This window comes from Convolutriloba macropyga, chromosome 4 (assembly GCF_964194025.1).
Source record: "Convolutriloba macropyga chromosome 4, txConMacr16.3, whole genome shotgun sequence".
Taxonomy (NCBI): domain Eukaryota; kingdom Metazoa; phylum Xenacoelomorpha; order Acoela; family Convolutidae; genus Convolutriloba; species Convolutriloba macropyga.
In genome coordinates, this window is record NC_134471.1 from 13249981 (window position 1) to 13273685 (window position 23705).

The window sequence follows — 23705 nt, forward strand, 5'->3', positions numbered from 1 at the left end:
ATTGCCATCTTTAATGGGCCAAAACATGTACTCCATTCTATTGGTGGGTTTGCCCCTGTCTCCCAGAATGATGGTACTCCGAGAGGAGTTCTAATTGCTGACTGCGCCATGTCAACCCGCGCCGTAAGATCGAGAGTATTTGTTTCGATTGGAGACCGTTCGATGTCAGATACTGTAGTATCTTCGGGTAGATAAGATCTATCTAGTATAACGTAAGACTGTGAGCCTGAATCCCTGGGGATTGAATTCCGCGTACGCTCCAGTTGCCTAAGATGAACTTTTGACTTTTAAAAGAATTAAGTTCAAGAAGTTATTTTTGGCCACAAACCGACTGTTGTCTGTTACGGTTTATGTCGTCAGCACTTAGCATATGTGTGAAAGCAAGATCTAACATAAATTACCTGCTAGCTGACAGGCGTGAAAATGAACAGCTCTCGACTCTCCTATTGGAGATAACATATTTACAGATGTATTTAATTATATAACATACGAGTTTATATATAAAGATACTTATACTTGTAAACTTGGTTGCAATGAAAGAAATTTTGAGTGATCCGGATGGAGTCGGTATCTCAATTATTATTATTTTTATTACTATTACTATTTTTATTCTTATTATTATTATTATTATTATTATTATTTTTATTATTATTATTATTTTTATTATTATTATTATTATTATTATTATGATTATTATTATTATTATTATTATTATTATTATTATTATTATTTTTATTATGATTATTATTATGATTATTATTATTATTATTATTATTATTATTATTATTATTATTATTATTATTATTATTATTATTACTATTATTATTATTATTATTATTATTATTATTATTATTATTATTATTATTATTATTATTATTATTATTATTATTTTATTGTTATTTTTTTAACTATTAACAGTATTAATACTATTCCTATTATGGTGAAGTTATGTGTTTGAATCTGCCAACTGGCGTAGAATTGAAGGTGATAATGAGCGTTTGTGTGTGTTGGCGGAAACCAGTTGAATATCTATTTCAAAACCATTTTGCAAATAATTATCTATTGAGCCACGATGCGACTGTAACATATCGCGGTTATTCTTATCTGCCCTCTTTCTTTGTGATGCGCTATGATTTAACACAAAAAAACAGGTTGCTGAAAATGAACAGCTTACAACCAGTTGTTAATATGCTAACTAGATTAATAATAATACGTAACATATTCTATAGCGAGTTTATTAGTAGATAATGCAGAAATTGGTTATTGTTTTTGGCGGATCTCCTGATCCTGCATATCACTTCCCCATGGAAACGAAACACTGTTAAGTTGTTTCGTTTAGCTCCTTCAAGTCTTCGAAGGTTAAATCTGAAATCTCGTCATGTTCAGGAGATACTGATGGAGTATGGTATTGTTGTGACGTAGTGCTGCTCGTGATGGAGGTTTTTGCTCTTGGCTCGAGCGTTTACTTTGGTGGATGAAAGGGCGTTTTGTTCGCTGGGTGCTTTGATGGTACTTGGTTCCAGAATGGGTGCGTTTCAGCTGGGATGCTCGAGATTAAGTTGGCATGTTCTTTTTGGATACGTCCTCGTTTGATTTCTATGGCTTTTGTGTCATCTCCGTTTTTGGGCTGGAAGGTTGCTTGGTTACTTGTTGTGTTTTCCAAAAAGACTACTTTTGGTGTGCATGATCTGTTATAGTTTTGATTGATTGCAATTATTTTCTCCACTGCTTTGACAATTTTTGGGTTCGATTTTTGACATTCGAACTTGAGGCTCTCGATATAGTGAAATTATGAGTATTCCATGGATGTATCCGTTGTTGGACTGTCTGGTGATGTATGCATAAACAATGTGGGGTCGCTTGTGGCCACTATTTTTTGTGTGGGGTTTGTGCCACTTTTGATGTCGAATTTTTTTGCGCTCTCAGTTTGTTGCATCTCTGACGTGTCAGTGAATGAATGAACGAATTGCAACGAATGTTTCACTGTTTTGTAATGCGGCTTGTTTTGAGCCTTGGACGAAAACTTTGCCTGTAATTTATCTCTTGCGGATCCACGGGCGTTTTCTTGAATCTTTTTTCTTTAATCATTTGGTTGACCTTTTGGGAGTGGTAACCGCTTTTGATCTGGGTTGTTGTTGTTTCATTTCGTTTTTGCTGCCACCTTTCTTATTTGTTTGGTGCTTAGCTGGAGTTCCGGATGAGGAGCTATTTGATGTGGCTTTCAGTTGCTTGGCTTCTTCTAAACAAAATTTCTCATTTTTCTCCTGGTTTTTCTATACTTACCTACGGTTTTGCAAGCAACCATATGATTTAGTCTTGGTTTCTGTTCAGTTACAATTTCTAAAATTTTTTTTTCTGATTACTGTGTTTTTTCTTATTGGTGTGACAATTTTCATTGTGTGGGGTTAGTATCCTGTAATGGTTTTGTCTTCTATGATGTTCCATTGTGTTGCTAAGGTGTGACGTGGTTCTTTTGTCTTTCGTGCGCGTTTTGTTTTGTATGTGTGACGTCATTTCTTTTATTTTGTGTGCTGTTATCTGATTGGTCACCTTTACCAGTTGGTTTCAATACTCCAATTGGATCTTTTAAATGTAATAAAAAGAGATGTTTTATCTCTTGGATTGTGTTTACGACGAATTTTTCGTTGTCTTTCATTTCCAGTGCGGGTGCACCCCAGGGATTTCTACTTAGGTAATCAGCGAATCTCATGCTTTTACCATTGATGTGTTCAGTTGTAAAATTAAATGGGAGCAATCTGTCTGTCCATCTAGAAAGTCTACTTTGATATATTTTATTTCTTCTATTCTTTTCGAGTGCCAAGAAGATTGGTTGGTGATCTGTTTGTAGTAGGTTTTTCGTATAGGTAATAATTGAAGTATTCTAATGCCCAAACTATGGCAAGTAATTTCAGCTCGTTTGTGATGCATCTTTCTTCCAGTTTCTTTAGGAAACGTCTCACATATTAAGCCGGTTTTCAAATGGAGTTGTGTTTTTATTCCAATCATATTCAGAAACTTTTTTTTTGCTTGCGTTGCATTCTACTCTGGTTTGTTCCTTTTGATCAAATAATTTTTTTCTGAAATACTGACGATTTATTTTGTTTCGAATGCGACGGTGTGTTCTCATTTCCAATCTAATCTCCTTTGTGATCTAGTTTTGTTTTTTTGATAATAATGGTCTGAGTGGCTCGAATAATTCTGCCAGTCTGGTTGTGAATTTAATCAGATGGTGGATGCAACCCATAAATGATCTAAGTTGTTCTTGGTGGCTCTAATTTGCTTGTTGTCAAACATTTTCTTTTGTTTGGGATTATACCGGTTGGTGTTATCTTGACCATGTGATTTCTGTGTTTGCAATTTCGCAGTTCTGTAAATTGATTTCTAGATTTTGTTCATCCAATAGGTGGAGTATTTTGTCTATCTCTTATTTCGTACTTGCCTATACTGCCTCTTGTGATTACTGGTTTATCATCTAGGAAAGCAAATACGTTGTGGCAACTTTTTAGGTCGACGTATTTTGTTTATTGAAACGTTGCTGGCTCATCTTGTAGCCAATAGAAGCCGTTTTGGAATCTGTATGTTCCGGTCGCTTTAACACCTGGTATGTGGAAATTGCAGTGTTTTTCTAGTTGAGTATCGAACGGTATTTGGCTATACGCGTATTTTAGGTCTATTTTTGAAAAGTAAAATGTTCCATTCTTGTTTCCCCGCTCGGAGATATATTTCGCCGCTGCATCTATGAGGTGGTCGATACTTTGCATCTGATATTTTTTTTCTGTTTTGCGCAATTTAGTTATTTTGAGTCTAAAGCAATTTTGACGCTTCTGTCTTTTTTGACTGTTATTAAAACTGGGCTGATGAAATGCTTGTCTGAGCATTTTTCTATTTCGATGATTTGTTTGTCATCAACTAGTTTTCGAGTTCTTTTTCTACTCGTTCTAGTAAAAGCAGGGGTACTCTCCTACCTTTGTGTTGTGTGAGGTTGAATTTTTCTTTGAATTTAAATTTTTCCACGTGGATTTTTTGCCACGTTGATTTTATTTTTTGAATATCCATGTTTTTTCTGTTGACGGACTAAATATGAAACGAATTTTTTTTTACCAGTTGGTTTGGCTTTTGTTAAGCTGATTCCCAGCTTGTTGAGGACATCCCATCACTTTTTGGGGCAGGTGAACCACTAGCAATATTTTGCAGTTGTTGGTTTTCCATTATCCAGATTTTAGAGTTATGTGTAGCACTCCGGTGATCTCTATGTTTTGATTATTGAAACTTTTGTACTTTGTTTTTTCCCTGAAATCTGTTATTTGCGTAGATGGGATTTTTGCGGTGATGTTTCTTGCTGTGCATTTTTCCATGAAGGATTTTGAAGATCCGGTACCTGCTAGCCAGTCGAGTTGTATGTTTTGGTAGTTTGTTTTGACCCAAAATTCGTCTCACAATTCTTTGTTTACCGAGACATGGTTGATTTTTTAGGGATCTGACTATGTTGACGGATGACCAGTCCTCCATTTGTTTTTTAATATATAGGGCTGCTTCGTCGTCCACTGTTTCTTCTTCTGATTCTTCCTATATTTCGGGCTCATGTTCATTGACATGTCCTACTCTTATTGTCTATTTTTATGTTGTGAGGGTCTGTTTCTGTCATTCTGTCTGAGAGTGAATGGTTTTTTCTTTCAAGCATTGTCGCCTTGCACATCGAGCTAAAGTGTCCTATCTTTCTAAAAATTTTACATGTAAACTCCTGTGCTGAGCACTTGTTGAGTTGATTCTTTATGAATGGTTGGCCACACTTATAACATGGTTCAAATTTGCCTGTGGTGGGTGTACTTGGTTGTTCTTAAGTACGTGGTGTGGGGGTGGGCCGGGGTCTATTTCTGATGGACAACACTTGTGCCCAACTGGTGTTGTTCGTGTGTGCTCTGATGATTTCTTGTTGGTTTACTCTCTGTTTATGGTGAAGTTCAACAAATGTTGTGGTGTGCAAACTTCTGAAATTAAATCCATTTGGATTGATGTATTTGTCATGTTGTATATGAAGTGCTCTTTTACTAGATCCTCTTCTAGTTTGTCAATCATGCAGTGTGATCCTGCTTCAATCATTCTGCAATAGAATGTCTCGAGTGATTCTTGTGATTGTTGCATTGATTTGAAAAATTTGAATATGTAAAGTGCGGTATTCCGTGGAATTGTGAAAGCGATGTTGAGTTCGTGGACGAGTTCGTGGGTGGTGCGAGTGTGGGGATTTTTCTGGCGATACTCTCTTCGTGCTTCTGCTCCGATGGACAAATAAATGAGGTTTTTTGCCTTTGTGTCAGCTTCATCTCACGGTTTTCTATCTACGAGTGCACCTTTTCTCTCGATCGCTTTGCATTCGTTCTCGAAATCAGCTCTCCTTCTTTCGTTTTTTTTGCTCTCTATTACGTGCTTCGTCTTCTGTCTATCCTTCGAATTCGTCCTCGTTAAAAAAATCTGCTGCTTGTGGTTTGAGCTTGAGGAGTTTGTCTACCTCAATGTTATCGCGTGCCATGATCGCCATTTTGAGTCTACAAAACCATTGCTTCCATTCATTCGGTGGGTTCGTGCCTGCTTCCGAGAAAGAGTTTACACCTAATGGAGTTTTGCTGACTCCGCCATGTAAAGTAATGTGTTTGAATATTCCAACTGGCGTAGAATTGAAGGTGATAATGAATAATTGTATTTGTTGGTGGAAACTAGTTGGTTGTGTGTAAGTGATGTGTTATTGTGCGGTGTATTATTAGGAGTAGTGTTTGGAGTACCTATATCTCTTGGATTTGGATTATCTCTATCAAAAGAGTTTTGCGCAATATTATCTAGTGAGCCACGAGGCAACTGTAACATATCGCGGTTTTTCTCGTCTGCCCTATTTCTATGTGCTGCGCAATGAATTAACATAAAGTAAACAGGTGACATAACAGGAGGCAATTGACAACCAGTCGCTAATTTGCTATTTACCTTGATATTACTACGTAACATATTCTATGGCGAGTTTATAAGTAGAGAATTTAAGAACTTGTTTGCAAAGTTTTTGTCAGATCTCCTGATCCTGGCTACCAAGTATTATTAATATTATTATTATTATTATTGTTTTATTATTATTTTTATTAATATTTTTATTATTAATATAATTGTTACAATTATTATTATTATTATTATTATTATTATTATTATTATTAATACTATTATTATTATTATTGTTAATATTATTATTATTATTATTATTATTATTATTATTATTATTATTAATATTATTATTATTATTATATTTATTTTTATTATTATTATTATTATTATTATTACTGTTATTATTATTATTATTAATATTATTATTATTATTATTATTATTTTTGTTATTATTATTATTATTTTATTATTATTATTATTATCGTTATTATTTTTATTATCATCATTATTATTATTATTAACATTATTATTATTATTATTATTATTATTAATATTATTATTGTTATTATTATTATTATTTTTATTATTATTATTATTATTATTATTATTATTATTATTATTATTGTTATTATTATTACTATTTTTATTATGATTATTGTCTTTATCATTAAGCCGTTTAAAAAACGAACGAGCTTTCGCTTGAGTTCTAAACAATTTAATTTGGTAAGATGTAAAACAATAAGTGAATCGATTGGCGGCACTACCAAAATGGATCCGAACAAATCTTCAAAAAGAAGTTTTAGGCGCTAATTATTCAACTTATTGCCTGATCTTTCCTTTATTTTCACTTGCGTTTGATTGCAATTAGAGTTACTCTGTTCCTAACAATTTTGAAATGCGGGTCTAGCAAACTCGGCTACGCGCGATGGAACAATTTTTTCGTAAGCTGAGATTATTTTTAAAGAAGAGAAGCGAGAGTAAAATTTAGGAAAGAAAACATTCACAACTATTTAGTTTTGTGCTTTATTCGTACAAGCACGATGGGAGATGTTTTTTACCCTTCAGTTTGTATAAACTCAATTTGGCAAACTGCGTAATGCAATTGAGTGCCATTGCACTCGTAGTCATCCAATCCGAAATACTCCGGCTGCATCCCTGGTCTACTCTGGGCTGTGCACCATTCGTCTCGACCATCCAGAGCATTTCCAGGCTGTGTCTCATTACGCCAGAGATCATTCGGCATAACATTTTGAGGAAAATCCTCATCAACGAATAGATTTCGGTTTTTTCGAATGTCCTCATTCTCCTGACTCAGAGTTCCGTTAGGTTCTAGTGGCGCCAGTTCTTTCCTTATCCAAACTGTCCAGAAACCTGCCTGGCTGTCAGTTGGAAGTCCTTCTTTGATAGCCCAGTCCAATATTTGTCCGAGGTGTTCCTGTTTTTAAACATAAAATACAATATCGTCTCACATCATTTCAGCACTGAATCAGCTTATTACTAAAGTAATCAATTTAAAACCAAAACAAGCCCTGTTCCTCACAATTGTTTTCATACTTTGCATAATTTCATTAGGCTAATTAAATGCATTTAGTTATGTGAAAATATATTTTTAAAACATTGTTTTCAAACTTTGAGTGACGAGGCGATCATTTTCAACGTTATTATTATTATACCTTTTTTTGGTTCTATTTTGCGGTTCAAGGCATCATCTAAAAGTTGTTTGAAGCACCTTTTTCAGACTTTTGCATTTGCTTGCTTAAATTAACCTGTCATCAGGCTCAAATACGCTTCTGGTTAGACAAAAAATAGCCCCTGGCGAAACCATCTACACCGAAATGACCTCTGATCAGAACTTTTCCGGAGTTTTGAGCGCTCAACTTTTTTCCACAGAATATGTAATTGGAGCTCACAAATATGACTGAGATCTGCTCATGTGAAGCAACAGCCTCTTTTTTTTGCCACGACTGTCTGATCATATACACAATTTAAATTTGGCTGCTTTTTCAAATCTCTAACAACGTACCCTTCCTCTCGTCCAAACAACGTATCCGGCAAAACTTGGAAATGGAGCACTGCATTGATTTTTAGCCTCTGTGAAGTTCATAGGGCCCAACGTCACATTCACCAGGTAGAGACAGTAATTCATCGAGGACCCCTGTAGAAAAGTGGAGCCAGGGTAACACTTCGACTGGTCTGCCTCAACATTGACATTATGAATCAAAAAGGCCAGAAATGCGACAAGTGTTGGTTGAAGAAGTGACATTTTCATCATTATGAATTCTTGTGTCTTCGAATGAACGGCCTGAACAAAACAATTGATTGTCAGCAGTAAAACATTCACTGTCCAGAAATCTGCACAAAGCTTGAAAATTGAAAGATGAAATTCGCCTAATACACTGTTTCATCTTCACAGGAGCTCATTTGATCAATTTATTTTCATAAAATAAAAGTGAAACTTTTGTTTAGAAATATAAAAATAGCTTGGTTCAAATGTAAATATAAACTGTTCTTTACAGGTTTTAAGAATGAGCGATACAGAATGGGACATATAGAGCTGCAACATTAGGGCCAACTGAATCTTGAATCTATTTCGTTTCGGACCCCCCCCCCCCGTGTTTTTAAAAGCTCCATTTAAAAATTATGTTATATAGCACGTTATTATTTTTAAAAAATACGGCACGCACTGCTGAAGGAACATAAAAAAATGACATGCCAACTAAGCTGTAGGGCCAAAAAAATAGATCCGACCAATTATGTTGTTGTTGGAAGCTCCTGTTGTACCTAATTTCTTTTTAAAATGTTCAGTTTTTGCAGATTGAATTTAAGTTATTTTTTTTCCACGTTTATTCTTGTAAATCACCCGATGATCTGACGTTTCCCATTGAACTGACTACAATTATGTGAAGTCAATTTTCCTGAGAAACAAAATGATTTCGTGTTCTAATTATTCCAAAAACGGAAATAGTTATCTTCATGTTTTCGTTGATTGAGAAATGATTGAGTTATCACTTGTATTATATATATATATATATATATATATATATATATATATATGTATATATATATATATATATATATATATATATATATATATATATATATATACATATATATATATATATATATATATATATATATATATAAATATCAAAAAGAAGTGAATTGAAACTTCGAAAGACTGATTTGTCTGCTTCATATATGGTGCCGCTCCCAATCATTAATCTGGGCAAAACTAAGACATCGTTATCAACGTCATTTATTCAGTATATGGTTTTCATCCGTTAAATGGGAATACATAGCACCGGTTCGTTAACTAGGGCATTCATTTAATGAATATAAAGCATTGCAATTATTTTGCTGTTCGACTGTTATGCTAGTTATTCCGTTTCTTCCCACCTCCTCCCCTGTCGGAGAAAAAACACAATTCAATGTTAATGATTATGGTCGAATTTTAGGAAGTTGAAAAAATGGTCTACTATGGGTTGTATAACAAAAATTAGCCTCAATTATGTAAAGAAATAAGAGAATTTTCGTGCCAAATTTTGAAAACTTTTGTTCAATTGTGATGCATTTCAAAGAAAACTTAGAAAATCAATGCCGAATGTTGATAAATCGTATTTTGGAGCATTAAACCGTCCAGTTTACTGGAATACCGTTCTGGGATCAAATTTTTGTCGAAAAATGAACTAAATGGGAGAAAAATGGGACAAAATTGTAAGTTTTTGACAAATATGTCGAAATTGTCTCTTTTCCAACTAGAATGTTCGTCAATTGAGTGAAACTGAGTTCAGAAAATGTGCGAAAAACTCACAACCTCCGGCCTACAAAAAAAATTGATTGCCATTTTTTTCTCATCGCTCGATTCAATATCATACCGTCCGCGTGTTTTTCGTCCTTTATCTTTCCAAATCTCGGAAAGATAAATCTCGTTTCGTTTTTCTTTTTCGCATCCCATGGTTCCAAGTTTTTTGCCTGCAACGTCGTATTTCTCCGCTTTGTTTATTCTTTTGATGTAGTAAAATGTCATATGTGATGAAGTATGTTTTTGTTTTTGTCTATGCAAGTTTGCTGGTTTGATGTTTTTTGTTTATGCTAGTATGCTGGTTTGTTGTTTTTGTCTTATAGCTTTCTAGGATGTGATTTAGTTTACACACCAGTTACGGCTAAATTGTCCCTGGAATTTTTCAACTACACTTATTTACTGGCTCTCCTGTTGTAGTATATTGATTTTTGCTCCTGTTTGTTTGCTTGTAACTTTATGATTGTCAGATGGTTAGTTTTTGTTGCCTTCTAGAGTGTGACTTAAGTTTATTCTCCAGTTACGGCTAGATTTTTTCTCCAGTTTTCCAGCCGTCTTAGTCTAAAAATAAACTTTTGTAGTTTAATTTACTCTCACTGTAGTTTCTTTAATATTGTTAGTATGCTGGTTGATTGTTTTGGTTTGGGTTTTGCTAGGTTGTGAATAAAGTTTGTTCTGGAGTAACGAAAAATTTGTTTGGTTGAGTATGTTGCCCTGGTCTGCTAGCATAGTACACCCCACCTCTCCGCTGGGTTGCTTGCTAGTTTCCCGCCTGACCTTTCCCGTCTTTCCGGATCGTTGCGCGCTACTCGCTCGACGTTTCCGTTCGGACCATTCGTTTTCCTGCCACGTTGGTGCGCTCGTTTATCGACATTTTCTTGCTGTACGTTTCGTTTCCCGTTTCGTTGGGCATCGTTTGCCCAGCGTTTCCGTCCCATCCGTTTCATTGCCCGTTTCTTACTTGCGTTTTCACCCAGTCTGTTTCGTTTCCAGTTTCGCCGTGCGGCTTTAGCTCAGCTTTTCAGTCCCATCCATTTCGTTGCACATTTTGTCTTGCTTCGTCAACCCGGCCCTCATTCGCCGTTCGCCTGTTTTCCTGTTTAGTCTCGCGCTCCCTTTAAAGCACGTTAGACGCTCTCTGCCCCTTGTTAATCAAGGCAGCTGAGTACTGTGTTACTCACTAAACATGTCCTTGCTCTTCGGTGGCTTCATTATCAAGTTGTTGGCACCGGGGTTTGGTATAACTCTCATTTTACGTGTCTGCCCAGAAGTTACTATACATTGAGAATTTCGCCATTTGAAATTCATGGCCAAATAGCAACACAAATTAATAAAGCTCTATAATGCAGGATCTAATCTAGAATCCGAGTTACGTAACATCCACAAAGACATAACAGTTGCTATAGATAGGCAAGACGGGATTATTAAAACCGAATGCTTGGTTTCTAAGATGAATGAATTTTCTAGTAAACTGGTGCAAAAGAAGGAAGAACTATTTGACATGGCCAGTAAAACTGAGAACCGAGATTCAGTTGATCCTGTCCTTGTAAGAAAAGTAATCACTCTTGCCTTCTCATTCACTGTGCAAAAGTATGCCAAAAATATAAAACAAGGTAGTGGAGAGTGAACAACATCAAAAATCACAAAATTACATATAACTCAGATAATCAAAACATAAATTTCCTTAATTATTGTGAACAATGCGATTCTCAATAGGATTCTTCTGATGACAATTATGTAGAATGTTAAAACAAAATAATTCTAATGCAATCCCACCGCAAAACAAGAATATTACTATCGGTAACACAGAATGTAATTTGCTACTCAATTCTGGAATCGGTTCTACAAAAATTAAATTGTCAATTGCAAAGCACATCATGTATAAGTGCATCCAAGCAAAATGGTCACAAAAAAGCCATTAAAACTCAAGTCTTTTTCAAACGACACCGTGGAAACCTTAGGAACATTAAAAACACCAGTTAAAATTAACGATTAGCAAATTCAACGTGCAAAAATTTTTGTGGTAGCAGACGGATTCAGACCCATATTAGGACGCGATTTATTTGACTAATTGGGAATAACAATCAAGCAAAAACCCTTGCCCAAAAGTTGGGATAAATAACATAGACCCCCATGCACCACGAAAAAGTCACTAGCAAAAGAGTTTACCGAGCTACTAACAATTCATCTACTAAAATACAAATTTCTGAAGGTACAGATAACGAACATGTTAATCCATGTTCTAGAGACACGAAAAAAATGTTACGCCTACAGTAATGGTTTCAGATGCGCGTTAGAAAAACGTACCCCGGTGGCTGGCAAATTGTATCATTTGTCTCGCGTTTAGCCGACGCAGTCGAAGAAAGATATAGCATTGATGAACTTGAACTACTATGCGTAGTCTGGTCAATCGAACATTTTAAATACTACCTTTACAGCAAACCGTTTAAGGTTATCAGTGATCATCGGGCCTCTTTTCTATTACGCGAGGAAATAGAGCACATAAGTTGTATAATATTCGACTCGCAAGATGGGTTGACCGCCTAATTTTTTTTAACTCCACACGCGATCACCTTCCTGGCTCAAAAATGGGTTTGAAGGATTATATTTTATGCGAACCACACCAAAAAGCCGTTCAACTTATGATGAGCAGTTTTTTTGATTATTTTGACTCAATCAAACGCAGCGCGAAGCAATTGTTGTTTAATACTAAAATTTTAACGGATTTTGTGTAGCAAAAAGAAGCACATGAAGCGAGCGCAAATAGTTTAAATACAAGTGACAAAATATGTAGTGAATTTGCGGCACAAAAGCGCGAATATTCTAAAATCAGCAATAACGCAATAAATAACCCATAATTAGCGAATTTATTTTCAATCAGTGTAACTTTACAATCCTTAGCTACACAACAGACCTTCCAAACCTACTTTTTGCCTTTAATCGCTCTACATTTCAGTCGCCACAATTACTTCAAAATTTCAAAAAAGTGCTAAATCATTTTGTACAGTTTTAAAGATGTCGAACTCAGACGATGAAACGCTGCACAACATTCGCCAAACATTTCCCTTCAAAGTGAGATTGGCAGATAAGGCTGGACATCAAAATACCACCACACCTTCTACGCCCGACACAGATACGACGAACGCCATTATAACATCCACCTCTACGGACGACCTCTACATCAACTCTTTCAATTTCGCCCTTTCCAAAATCTTCTCCAGCACCCTGATGACCTGTCTGACGACCAAAGACGCCATACTGAAGGAAATTTAGAACTGCATCAATACGGACAACGAGGAGAGAAGCAGACATATCTGTTGCAATATACGTACTCATTGGAAGGAGCTGCAATTGAAAAATGGCTGTGTTTGCGTTGACGACAAAATCGTGAAACCCAACTCTATAAAAGAAGCATACATTGAATCAAACCACGCGACACATCTTGAGAGCTAGGGCGCAAGGTGGCCATAAGTGCACCGTGATCTGCTGTCAAAGACAGCAAACTGAAACCCCTGTCTGAAAATTCTAAAAATTTAAAGTCTTTTATTCCTTCTTGCGGCTTTAAGTTTATCTAAAGTTCCTAATGAAGAAACTCAGACAGATTTTGGTGGACCTATTTACAACGGGAAAGACCGAGAAGTATTTTTTTTGCATCGCTTGTAAATGTCGTTTTTCAATATTACAACCGGTCGAAGTATTTGAAAGATCAATTGCACAAAATGTTCGAAAGATCTTTAAGACTACGCGTTTTGGCATGGCATACCAAACGTAAAAAGATTAGATTAAACTAAGTGTCTAATCGGACAGAAAATTAAAGCATTTTGCAATCATAATAAAATACAGCCCAATGAAGCTCCAATTCACGATCACAGATCAACTGGTGTAGTCGAGAGGCTAGTTCGGACAATTAAAGGCCCTTTAATTTAAAGGGTTCAAGGAAATCGACAATCTACCAACTGCGAATATGTCGTCACAGGACAATTAATTTTTAACCGTTTGAAGCTCAGTTTGGACGCAAAGCTAGTCCTCCCCTTAGTAAAATAACCAGAGAACCAAATCAAGCTACTTTAATAATGGAACCAATTTTAAATAAAATTTTAGATCTAGAAACAATTCGTTGGGACGAGCTCATCCCAGAAGACGAATGTGAGGATGGAAACAAGAGCGACGTCGCCTTTGAGAAAGGAGAAACACTATCACACAGGAGGCCAACAAGACACGCAATAGCGACCCAGCACAGGAATCCCGAGTCTTCCAACATCCGGATATCGGTCTCCCTGTATCCCGAAAGGAAGCTTCTCTGTCCTTAAAATTAGCAAAGAAGGTTCCAAAAAAAGATCCAAAAAGAAATTAGAAGGACTGTATGAAGTATTAGCATCCGGGTCATCAGTAGTCAAGAGTGACATGTCATGTATCAATTTTTACAGAACCAATCAAACATGAGGCTACTCTCCGTAACTTTGATTTTGTAAAAATTGGGACAAAAGCCGAACGGCAAACGGAACTCAAAGAATACGCTGACTGAAGACCTAGAGCACCCACGGGCAAAAAATGGAAAATTAAACCCAAAACTTGCTCGTGATGCAAGAATGAAGATAGAGGACGGCAAGAAGATTAAACACAGCCGAATTCCGGACAAATCAAATTGTGTTTCATCAGTCCCTTCTAACGTATAACGCGCTCTGCGCGTTCGCATTTCTGTCATGCTTAAGAAATTATGCGAACCCGCGCCGCAAAATGCAGTCATTTAATCTACACCCATAACCAGAGAGCAAATCATAAAGGAACCACCAGAAGGACCCAAACGAAAGACAACAACTAACAATAATCAACAATGTTTAAGCAAAAGACAGGGAATTTCACCATCAATTACATAATCTGACGAGTCCATGAACTCAACACAAAAGTTCCCCCGCAACAGTTTTGTCAAAAAGAGCTACATCTCCACAGAAACGTCGACAGGTAATGAAGCAAAAGCAATTCGAAAATATGAAGACTATTTCTACAATCCAGTGGACTACCGAGCAAAACCACGAATCTTAACTCATGAAAATGCTCCATAGATGCGCCCTATCCTACACATCATTATATTTCACCCAATGACGAACAAACAACCTTGACTGTGAGAGAGGCCGATTGAGCATCAGATTCAGAATCTGATCAAAAAAGTTGCATTTACAAACTCGTGCAAAACAAATATTTTATTATTCATAATAACCAGCAAAAACTCTTTTAATTTTTTGTTATAAACAAACCTATACTTAGTTTTTTGCCAATGGGGCAATGTGATATATGGTACATTCCTTTAATAATCTTCGGCGCTATTCATTTCATTTTTTCTTAATTTTAATTTAGTTCATTTTGCTTTCTAGATTATTTTTTTTTCAGTCCATGTTGAAGATCACTATTAATTGTTCAAACCTTTCAAATTTTGTTGATATGATTCGTATTCGGTGCATTCAGACTGTTTCCTGTTAATTTTGCGCAATTTCCAAAATTGTCTGTTCATATATTTAGTGCATGATCAACTGAAAAATAATTCCTGCTGTAATCTTAATCTCCATTCTTTCTAAATTTACTTCGATTTTCAGTTGAATCTTTTCTCAACTAACTTTCGCTCCGCAATTTAGATGAATTGAAGCTAATCCAAAATTCTAGACTTTCGCTAAGCGAATCAACAATCCTAATTCGACTCTTGTATTCGTGGGTGATTACCACATAAAATTTGTCTCGAATTGACAAAACATTAATAAACGAATTATAACGCAATTTCGCACCGCGCAATCATCGAACTTCTAATACAAAACTGAACTGAATTTGACCTGCCAATTTCACAAATACGTACAGAAAGAATTCCTGTACGACAGTGGTTTTGACAGGAATGAATTGTATTTGATTGTTCAGAGATGTCTCGTGATGTGTTTGCATCGGATTTTAATTTCGAGGCTACTAGGATTAAGTGTTGACGTTTTAATTGATTTGAGATAAGAATGACATCAAAATATAAGCTTGCTTTTTAATCGAAAATACAGGAAAATTCAGCTGCCACAATTTTTTTTTCTCATTTTTGTTAGTCAAACTTGACTTTTGATTTGGCTGATGAGATTTCTCCTTCACCTTCTACGATTCAAAAGAACCAAAATCCATCAAAATCCTGCATTTTTCTTTAAAAAAGTTAGCTCGTAATTTTGGAAGGGAAAACGAACTGAATAACGCCGAAATTTTGTCATGGCTAATGGGACTGGGACCGATACACTTAAGCTAGCTGGTTTCACTGAATCAAGTAATGTGGTAATATACTCGAGCTGCTATAACTCTTTATCTTCTGATTTGAAAAAATTCTTAAGGCGTTTGGCAGTCTTTCAAATGATTTTTAAGTTGGACTGCTCTGGTGCAAAGCTACTTAGTCTTGCTCTGATTCTGCTTCTGTATGTACAAAGCAGGAAAAAATTTTAAACAAATTTGATTTTTGGAAAAACTTTGATTTTTGAAAAAGACTAATGGTGGACTCATGAAAAGACCTTAACTGGACTTTCTTCGTTGTGAATAGACTTTAGCTCGGTCCATGAAAAGATATTAGTTCGACTTTAACTAGGAAGCTCCACCGTGTAATTATAGCCAATATTGACCCCAGACTAGACTTAAAAAGTCTTTTCATAAGCCGAGGCCTAGGCCTGGGAAGAATGAACTACTTGATGTGCTGTATCATAACAACAATTTTTTTGTGTCTGCTTTTTCAAAGAGCACGCAATTGATTCTTCGTTGACTGAAGTGATGAAAGATTGTTGAATTGTGCAACCAGTTTGGCTTGTTACGTCCTTCCCCAGGAGAGGTCTGTGACTGACTTAAACTACAATTACGTCCAAATTTTATACTCAGTTGTTTATCCTAATACACAATTGTATTTTTCCTAATTTGCAATTGTGCTCTTTGTTTTTGGGCGTTTGAAAATATTTCGAAGTCTTTTTATTTCCCGTTGAGAAACCAAAAATGAATTCATCCTCAATGAAGACGCGCTGAGCAAAGCATTCGTTTAAATTGGTGCTAACGCTTCCCACATCCTTCAATAAAAAAAATTCACTACTTCAATGCTGTTGAGGTTTTTATTTGTATCTTTCAGTGCTCGATTTTTCAGTTTTCGTATTTTTGGTTTTCCTTACATTTGGGCGAGGTTACTTTTTATTTCATCATCCGAACATTTCTTCCCGTTAACCGGACACAATTTCTTATGATTGAAAATCCATAGTTGTAGCAAAAATTAGCATGTTTGAGGAGTGTTTCGATTGACAATTTTTATGTTGTTAAAGTTGGGAGTATTCGCGGTGCGGTAACCCAGGAAAATAAACTTTTATATATCAGGCCATCAGCATTTCCATGAAAATCTTTTCTGAAAAATTCTGACGTCCTTCTAACTCGAGGCTGAGAAATCATAGAGATATAAAGAAAAAGATGTTTTTCAATTTTTTCAAGGATTTTCTCCACGCAGAAGACTTTGAGTTTTGCAACGTTGACGCTGCCGTTCTGCTTGAGCAGTAGTATCGTCAATTTCCTTTTCGTAGATGGGTTTCTTGCGCAAAATCATTCGGTGGGTTGGAAAACTGAGAAGTATTGTCAATGAAACTCCCTGTTTAGCCAAGATTGTCATCTTTAATAAAACTTTCCAGCATTTCTATCTCAACGGGCGGTCAAAAGTCGGCAAGAGGTCCAAAAGTTACAGCTGAAAGTTATAAAAAATATTTTGCATACTGCTGAACCATGCTTTGTATTAAATTAATGTATTAAATTGCTTTGTATTAAAATGCTTTGTATTAAATTAATCATTCAAACAGAAAACATTTGAGTTGCTAAGTCTAAAATGCAGAGAAGAAAACAGCAGATGAATAGAAAAGAGCTCTTACTTAGTGAAAAATAAACTAAACGGTTATCAGATAAATTTTCTTGAGTACATCATCGCAGCATTGTGTGAGGATAGGGTAAGCAAAACCAAACGCTGTGCTGAAAAAAACTTTAAAAGGCAATTGCGGGCACAAAGATTTTAAATGGAGACAAAAAACTGCTGCCGGATTACCTCAGGAAACAACTTAATAGAATCCTTCCAAGTTTATTTCTTTTCCGCGTTTCAATCGACAGTAAATTTATAAATACATTTTGATAAATTTTTGAAGAAACTGGAGCACAGATTGAGAGAAGCCGCAGACTTTTTCAGAAGCTTTTAAATTTCAGAGAAACAAATTTTGCGAAAACAACTTTGAGTGTTTTCTTGCAGGCACTCAGAAATTTACTTAAATAGTACGAAAGTCGAAGCTATGGAAGAGATCTGATAGCTTGCCAAAGTGCCACCAAAATCAGACCGTACGGTTTTTCTTCATGATAATTTTACTTTTTGTTTGAAAATAATGCAATAACATGAACGCCGCCTGCGATCTTTTTTAACACGTGCAAGCCAATAAGAAAAAAAACCATATGCGCGATGGTTTTACTACCAAAAAGAAAACTAGGAGAAAAAATTAGCTCTAATATGTTGTTAATTTTTTCAAACAAAGGACGTGAGCAGTCTTGCAACAAAAAACTGCTAGCATTTTACATTACGAAAAGGAAAATGGTTGCTACAGGAAAACGTATTCGCAATAGATATCAGCCCTTGAATTTCGTTCTTTGTTTTACTTTATACTTTTGCTTTATTTATAATTATCTATATATACACAAATATATATATATATATATATATATATATATATATATATATATATATATATATATATGCCCAAGTAAAAAACAATTGCCATGAGTTTGAACAGATTAACCAATCAATATTAGATTAACTGAATATTTTTTCCCATATTGTTTTAAGTTGCCCAGATTTGTTGAAACTGGTCTGCTTAATGATAGTTGACTAATACACAAACTTCTTGGTATGTGTTTCACCTAAACTCTTCAGGTAGTTTTTAAGCAGAACGAAAACTTTGCGGTTTTGGTACACAGCTGTCACAAAAGAAATCGATTTGCCAAAATACATTTCTCATTTTTTTACTCTTAAGCTTAAAAAACTATTTGGTAACCAAAAACCATAAATTAACGTGATGCGTCATACAGTATTTGCTACTTTTTTGTTCCTATGAGTATAGAGATGTGGGTTTTCGAATGTGGGTTTTCAATTCTCCAAATGCTAACAAAATTGTTTCTATTAATTGATGGCAGATTTGAGTTGTAGAAAGTTTCTGGTAACCTTAACCTCTTTTTGTATGAAAATGTGTGGTCTATCAATATTAATCACAATTTTACTTACGGCATCCCTTAGCCCTTGAAAATGTTTATGGGTTCTTGAAATTTGAAAAATTTACTTTTTTCTGCTTTCACTCAAATTTCTTTATGGTTCACCTGATAAGAAGCACTAACCAAATATTTTTCATACCACTTTTGCACTGGAAAACTTCAAATAGGCTGCTACAAATTTGTTAATTTGCTATTTAATGCAGAGCGGTTTCATAGTTCTGTGTCTGGCCAAAAGTGATTGTTAAAGCACTAAAAACATATTTTTATGCGGTCTCCAAAAAAAGCCCTTGACATACAGCAAAATTTTTTAACAGTTTAGCGCTCAGAAAGGAATTCTACAGGCTCAGAAAGGAAAGGATTCTAATACTCGACATTAAGAGCTGCTTTACTGGTGAAACCTTTATACGGAGACCAACATTATGGTTATCAGTAGTTAAAAAAATAATATAAAATTTTTAAAGAGTAGTCTGTACGATTTAAAGATTAGTTATAGACTTACTTGAGACAATTTTTGAGAAGGATTAGAGCCGTCTATTTGAAAACTTTTTTAAAATCAATTTGATGGAATAAAAAGAACTCGACGGTTATTAGAAAGTTTCTTAGTATGGCAGAATTGCTTGGCAGATTATGATTGACAGAATTCATTGATGAAAAAAGCTGCTGAGTTCGTGTCGCCATACTTGTTGGATAGACTAGAGAACCCACGGTTTGATCTCAGCTGGCATTCAAGCACTCAATCTCCGCAAAAACAAATTGCTTTGATTAAGAAGAGCTGGAGACAAATGAGATTTGTTCTGCATATAACTGCCGACCGTTATGCAGTTTCATCAAATTATTTAGAAATAGTCAATCATCAATAGAAAACATTAACTATTGACGTTGAAGGTTTCAATGCTTTTCATTATATGCAATTTTTTTTATATTCCAAACCATTTTTGAATCACGGTTGTCCCGAAAGAGAACACCAAATTGCTAGTTAGAGTATAGCAATTTTCGATTCCGCTGTCTGGTCAAATAAGTCCAAATAGATTATTAGATCGCTGAAAACCAATTTCCCAAGAATCAAAATATGGCCGTTGATTTACAGGAAAAAAATTTAAACAGCTCAATGCCAAAAAAGAAAAAATCCAATTCTAAGCGAAAGAAGCAGATTAACTGAAAGTTTGATACGGACAAAAAAGAAAAAACAATTTCCAGCAGTAAAAAAAATTATTACAGACAGTATAAATATAGTTTACTTGAGTCAAATTTTGAAAACGATCAGAGTCCTCTACATGAATGCCTATTTTAACAAAATTGGTCGAATCAAAAGAAAAAATTAACTCCACGGTTATTTGAATTTTGTTTAGTGTGGTTACAGTCTCATTAACAATTTTTGAGTTCATTGCTCAAATATCAGAATTCCATTGGCAGAGTATTATTGACAGAAGCCCTTGACAAAAAATCTACCGAGTTCTTGGCGCCATATTTGTTGTACAGAGAGGAGAACCTACAGTATTATCTCAGCTGGCGCTCAGTCTCTCAATTTTTAACAAAAACAATTTGTAACGATAGCTTTGTTGTTCAACGCCGTTAGGCGGTTTGAAGGAATGAGAAATATTGTCAGTAAAAAAACTCACTCTTTAGCCAGAAATGTCGTTTTCATTTAAACTTTCAGGCAACCCAATCTCACTTCAGGCATGTGATTAAACCCAAAATTTTAAGGGGACATAGATCAAAGATTTTTCAGCGCTTCAAAAATGTTTACTGTTGATTTAAATATGTCTAGAGTCAAAGTGCAATATCAAAGTTTATCAATTGGCGCCGATTTATTAAGTTACTATGTTGCTGCAAAAAATTACAGCTGAAAGTTATATAAAATTTTTTGCATATTGCTCAACCATGTTTTGTATCAAATATTTTCAAGCAAACAGAAAACAATTGAGTTGCTAAGTCAAAAACGCAGAGACAAATTAGCAGATGATTGGATGACGGTTATCAGATAAAATTTTTGAGTATACCATCGCAGCATTGTGTTAGAATATGGTACGCAAAACCAAACTTTGCGCTGGTAAAAACTTAAAAAGACTATTGTGGGCAAAAAGGTTTTGATTGGAGACAAAAAATTGCTACCGGATTATCTTAGGAAACAACTTGCTAGAATCCTTCCAAGTTTCTTTTCTTTTTCCCCGTTTCAATTGAGAGGAGATTTATAGATATATTTTGACGAAACTTTTGGAAGAAAGTGGAGCATAGATTGAGTTTTTTAGAAGCTTTTAAAACACAGAGAATATAATGTTGCTAAAAAAAACTTTGAAAACTTTTAGGCAGTCAGAAATTTATTTAAACAGTACAAAATTCTTAGCCTTAGAAGTGTTCTGATAGTTTGCCAACGTGAAACCAAAATCAGTCCGTGCAATTTTACATCATAATATTTTTACTCAATATTCGTTTGAAAATAATACAATAATATGAACGCCTGAGATATTTTTTTACCACGTACAAGCCTATAAGAAAGAAAAACACAAGCGCAATGGTTTCATTACCAAAAATAAAGCTAGGAGAGAAAATTAGCTTTAACCTGATGTTAAATTTTCCAAACAAAGGACGTGATCAGACTCGCAACAAAAAACTTCTAGCATTTTTTACCTTACGAAAAGGAAAATGGTTGCTACAAGAAAAAGTTTTCGCAATAGACAAATGCCCTTGAACTTCGTTCTTTGTTTTACTTTACACTTTTGCTTTTTATAATTTGTAATTATTTATATACATATATATATATATAAATATAAATATAATATATATATATATATATATATATATATATATATATATATATATTTATATATATATTTGCACAAGTCAAATGAAATTGCCGTGAGTTTGAACAGATGAATCAATCAATGTAAGAATAACTGAATATTTTTTCCATATTGTTTTAAGTTGTCCAGATTTGTTGAAATTGGTCTGCTTAATGACAGTTAACTAATACTCAGAACTTCTTGGTATGTGTTTCACGTTAATTCTTCAGGTAGTTTTTACGCGGGATGTAAGCTTTGCGGTTTTGATACACAGCTGTCACAAAAAAAAATCAATTGGCCAAAAACACGTTTCTTATTTTCTTAACTCTTAAGCTTAAGAAACTATTTGGTAACCAAAAATTTTAAATTAACATAACAGTATTTGTTACTTCAGTTTGTTCCTATGAGTAGAGAGATATGTTAAAAAAAGTGTTTCTCCAAATGTTAAAAAAATAGTTTCTAATAATTCATGACAGATTTGAGTTGTAGAAAGTTTCTGGTAACCTTAACTTCTTTTTGTATGAAATTGTGTGGTCTATCAATAATAATCACAATTTTACTTACGGCATCCCTTAGCCCTTGAAAATGTTTTTGGGTTCTTGAAATTTGAAAAATTTACTTTTTTCACTTTTTTCTGCTTTCATTCAAATTTCTTTATGGTTCACCTGATAAGAAGCACTAACCAAATATTTTTCATACCACTTTTGCACTGGAAAACTTCAAATAGGCTGCTACAAATTTGTTTATTTGCTATTTAATGCAGAGCGATTTCATAGTTCTGAGTCTGGCCAAAACTGATTGTTAAAGCACTAGAAACAAATTTTTATGCGGTGTCCAAAAAGGCCCTTGACATACAGCAATATTTTTTAACAGTTTAGCGCTCAGAAATGAAAGATTCTAATACTCAACATTAAGAGCTGCTTTGCTAGTGAAAGCTTGAAACGCAGACCAACTTTATGGTTATCACTAGTTAAAAAAATAATAGAAAATTTTTAAAGAGTAGTTTGTACGATTTAAAGATTAGTTATAGACTAACTTGAGAAACTTTTTCAATTTTTGAGAAGGGTTAGAGCCGTCTATTCGAAATCTTTTTTAAAATCAATTTGATAGAATAAAAAAAAACTCGTCGGTTAATAGAAAGTTTCTTAGTATGGCAGAATTGCTTGGCAGATTATGATTGACAGAATTCATCGCTGAAAAAAGCTGCTGAGTTCGTGTTGCCATACTTGCTGGATAGACTAGAAAACCCACGGTTTGATCTCAACTGGCATTCAAGCGCCCAACTTTCGCAAAAACAAGACGTTGTGATTAAGAAGAGCTGGAGACAAATGAGATTTGTTCTGCCGCCCGTTATTCAGTTTCATCAAATTATTTAGAAATAATCAATCATCAATAGAGAACATTAACTATTGATGTTGAAGGTTTCAATGCTTTTCGTTATATGCATTTTTTTTATATTCCAAGCCATTTTTGAATCACGGTTGTCCCGAAAGGGAACACTAAATTGCTAGTTAGAGAATAGCAATTTTCGATTCCACGGTCTGGTCAAAAAAGTCCAAATAGCTTATTAGATCGCTGAAAACCAATTTCCCAAGAATCAAAATATGGCCGTTGATTTACAGGAAAAAAATTTAAACAGTTCAGTGCCAAAAAAGAAAAAAATCCCATTCTAAGCAATAGAAGCAGATTAAATGAAATTTTGATACGGACAAAAAAGAAAAAACAATTTCCACCAGAAAACAAATATTTAAAGACAGTATAATCATAGTTTACTTGAGACAAATTTTGAAAAAGATCAGTGTCCCCTACTTGAATGCTTATTTTAAAACAATTGGTCGGATCAAAAGAAAAAATTAAATCCACGGTTATTAGAATTTTGTTTATCATGGTTACCGTCTCATTAACAGTTCTTGAGTTCACTGCTCAAATAT

The 23705-nt window shown here is 34.6% G+C and overlaps 1 protein-coding gene across 1 annotated transcript; it reads right to left on the bottom strand.

The window, feature by feature from the left end:
* Positions 1-6843: 6843 nt before the first annotated feature.
* Positions 6844-19581, bottom strand: LOC142338266 (uncharacterized). The gene is made up of 3 exons (XM_075387939.1): positions 19494-19581; positions 7946-8224; positions 6844-7357 (listed from the first exon to the last, which is right to left on the bottom strand). The coding sequence occupies exons 2-3, from the start codon at positions 8192-8194 to the stop codon at positions 6977-6979; spliced, it is 630 nt and encodes a 209-aa protein (XP_075244054.1). The 5' UTR covers positions 8195-8224; positions 19494-19581; the 3' UTR covers positions 6844-6976.
* Between the last annotated feature and the right edge of the window lie 4124 nt (positions 19582-23705).

Bases quoted from the DNA above. Each gene is read 5' to 3' on its own strand.
- LOC142338266 (XM_075387939.1), bottom strand. From the start codon at position 8,194: ATGATGAAAATGTCACTTCTTCAACCAACACTTGTCGCATTTCTGGCC. The intron at 7,358-7,945 runs GTACGTTGTTAG...GTTTAAAAACAG, and splicing joins TTGTTTGGACGAGAGGAAGG to GAACACCTCGGACAAATATT.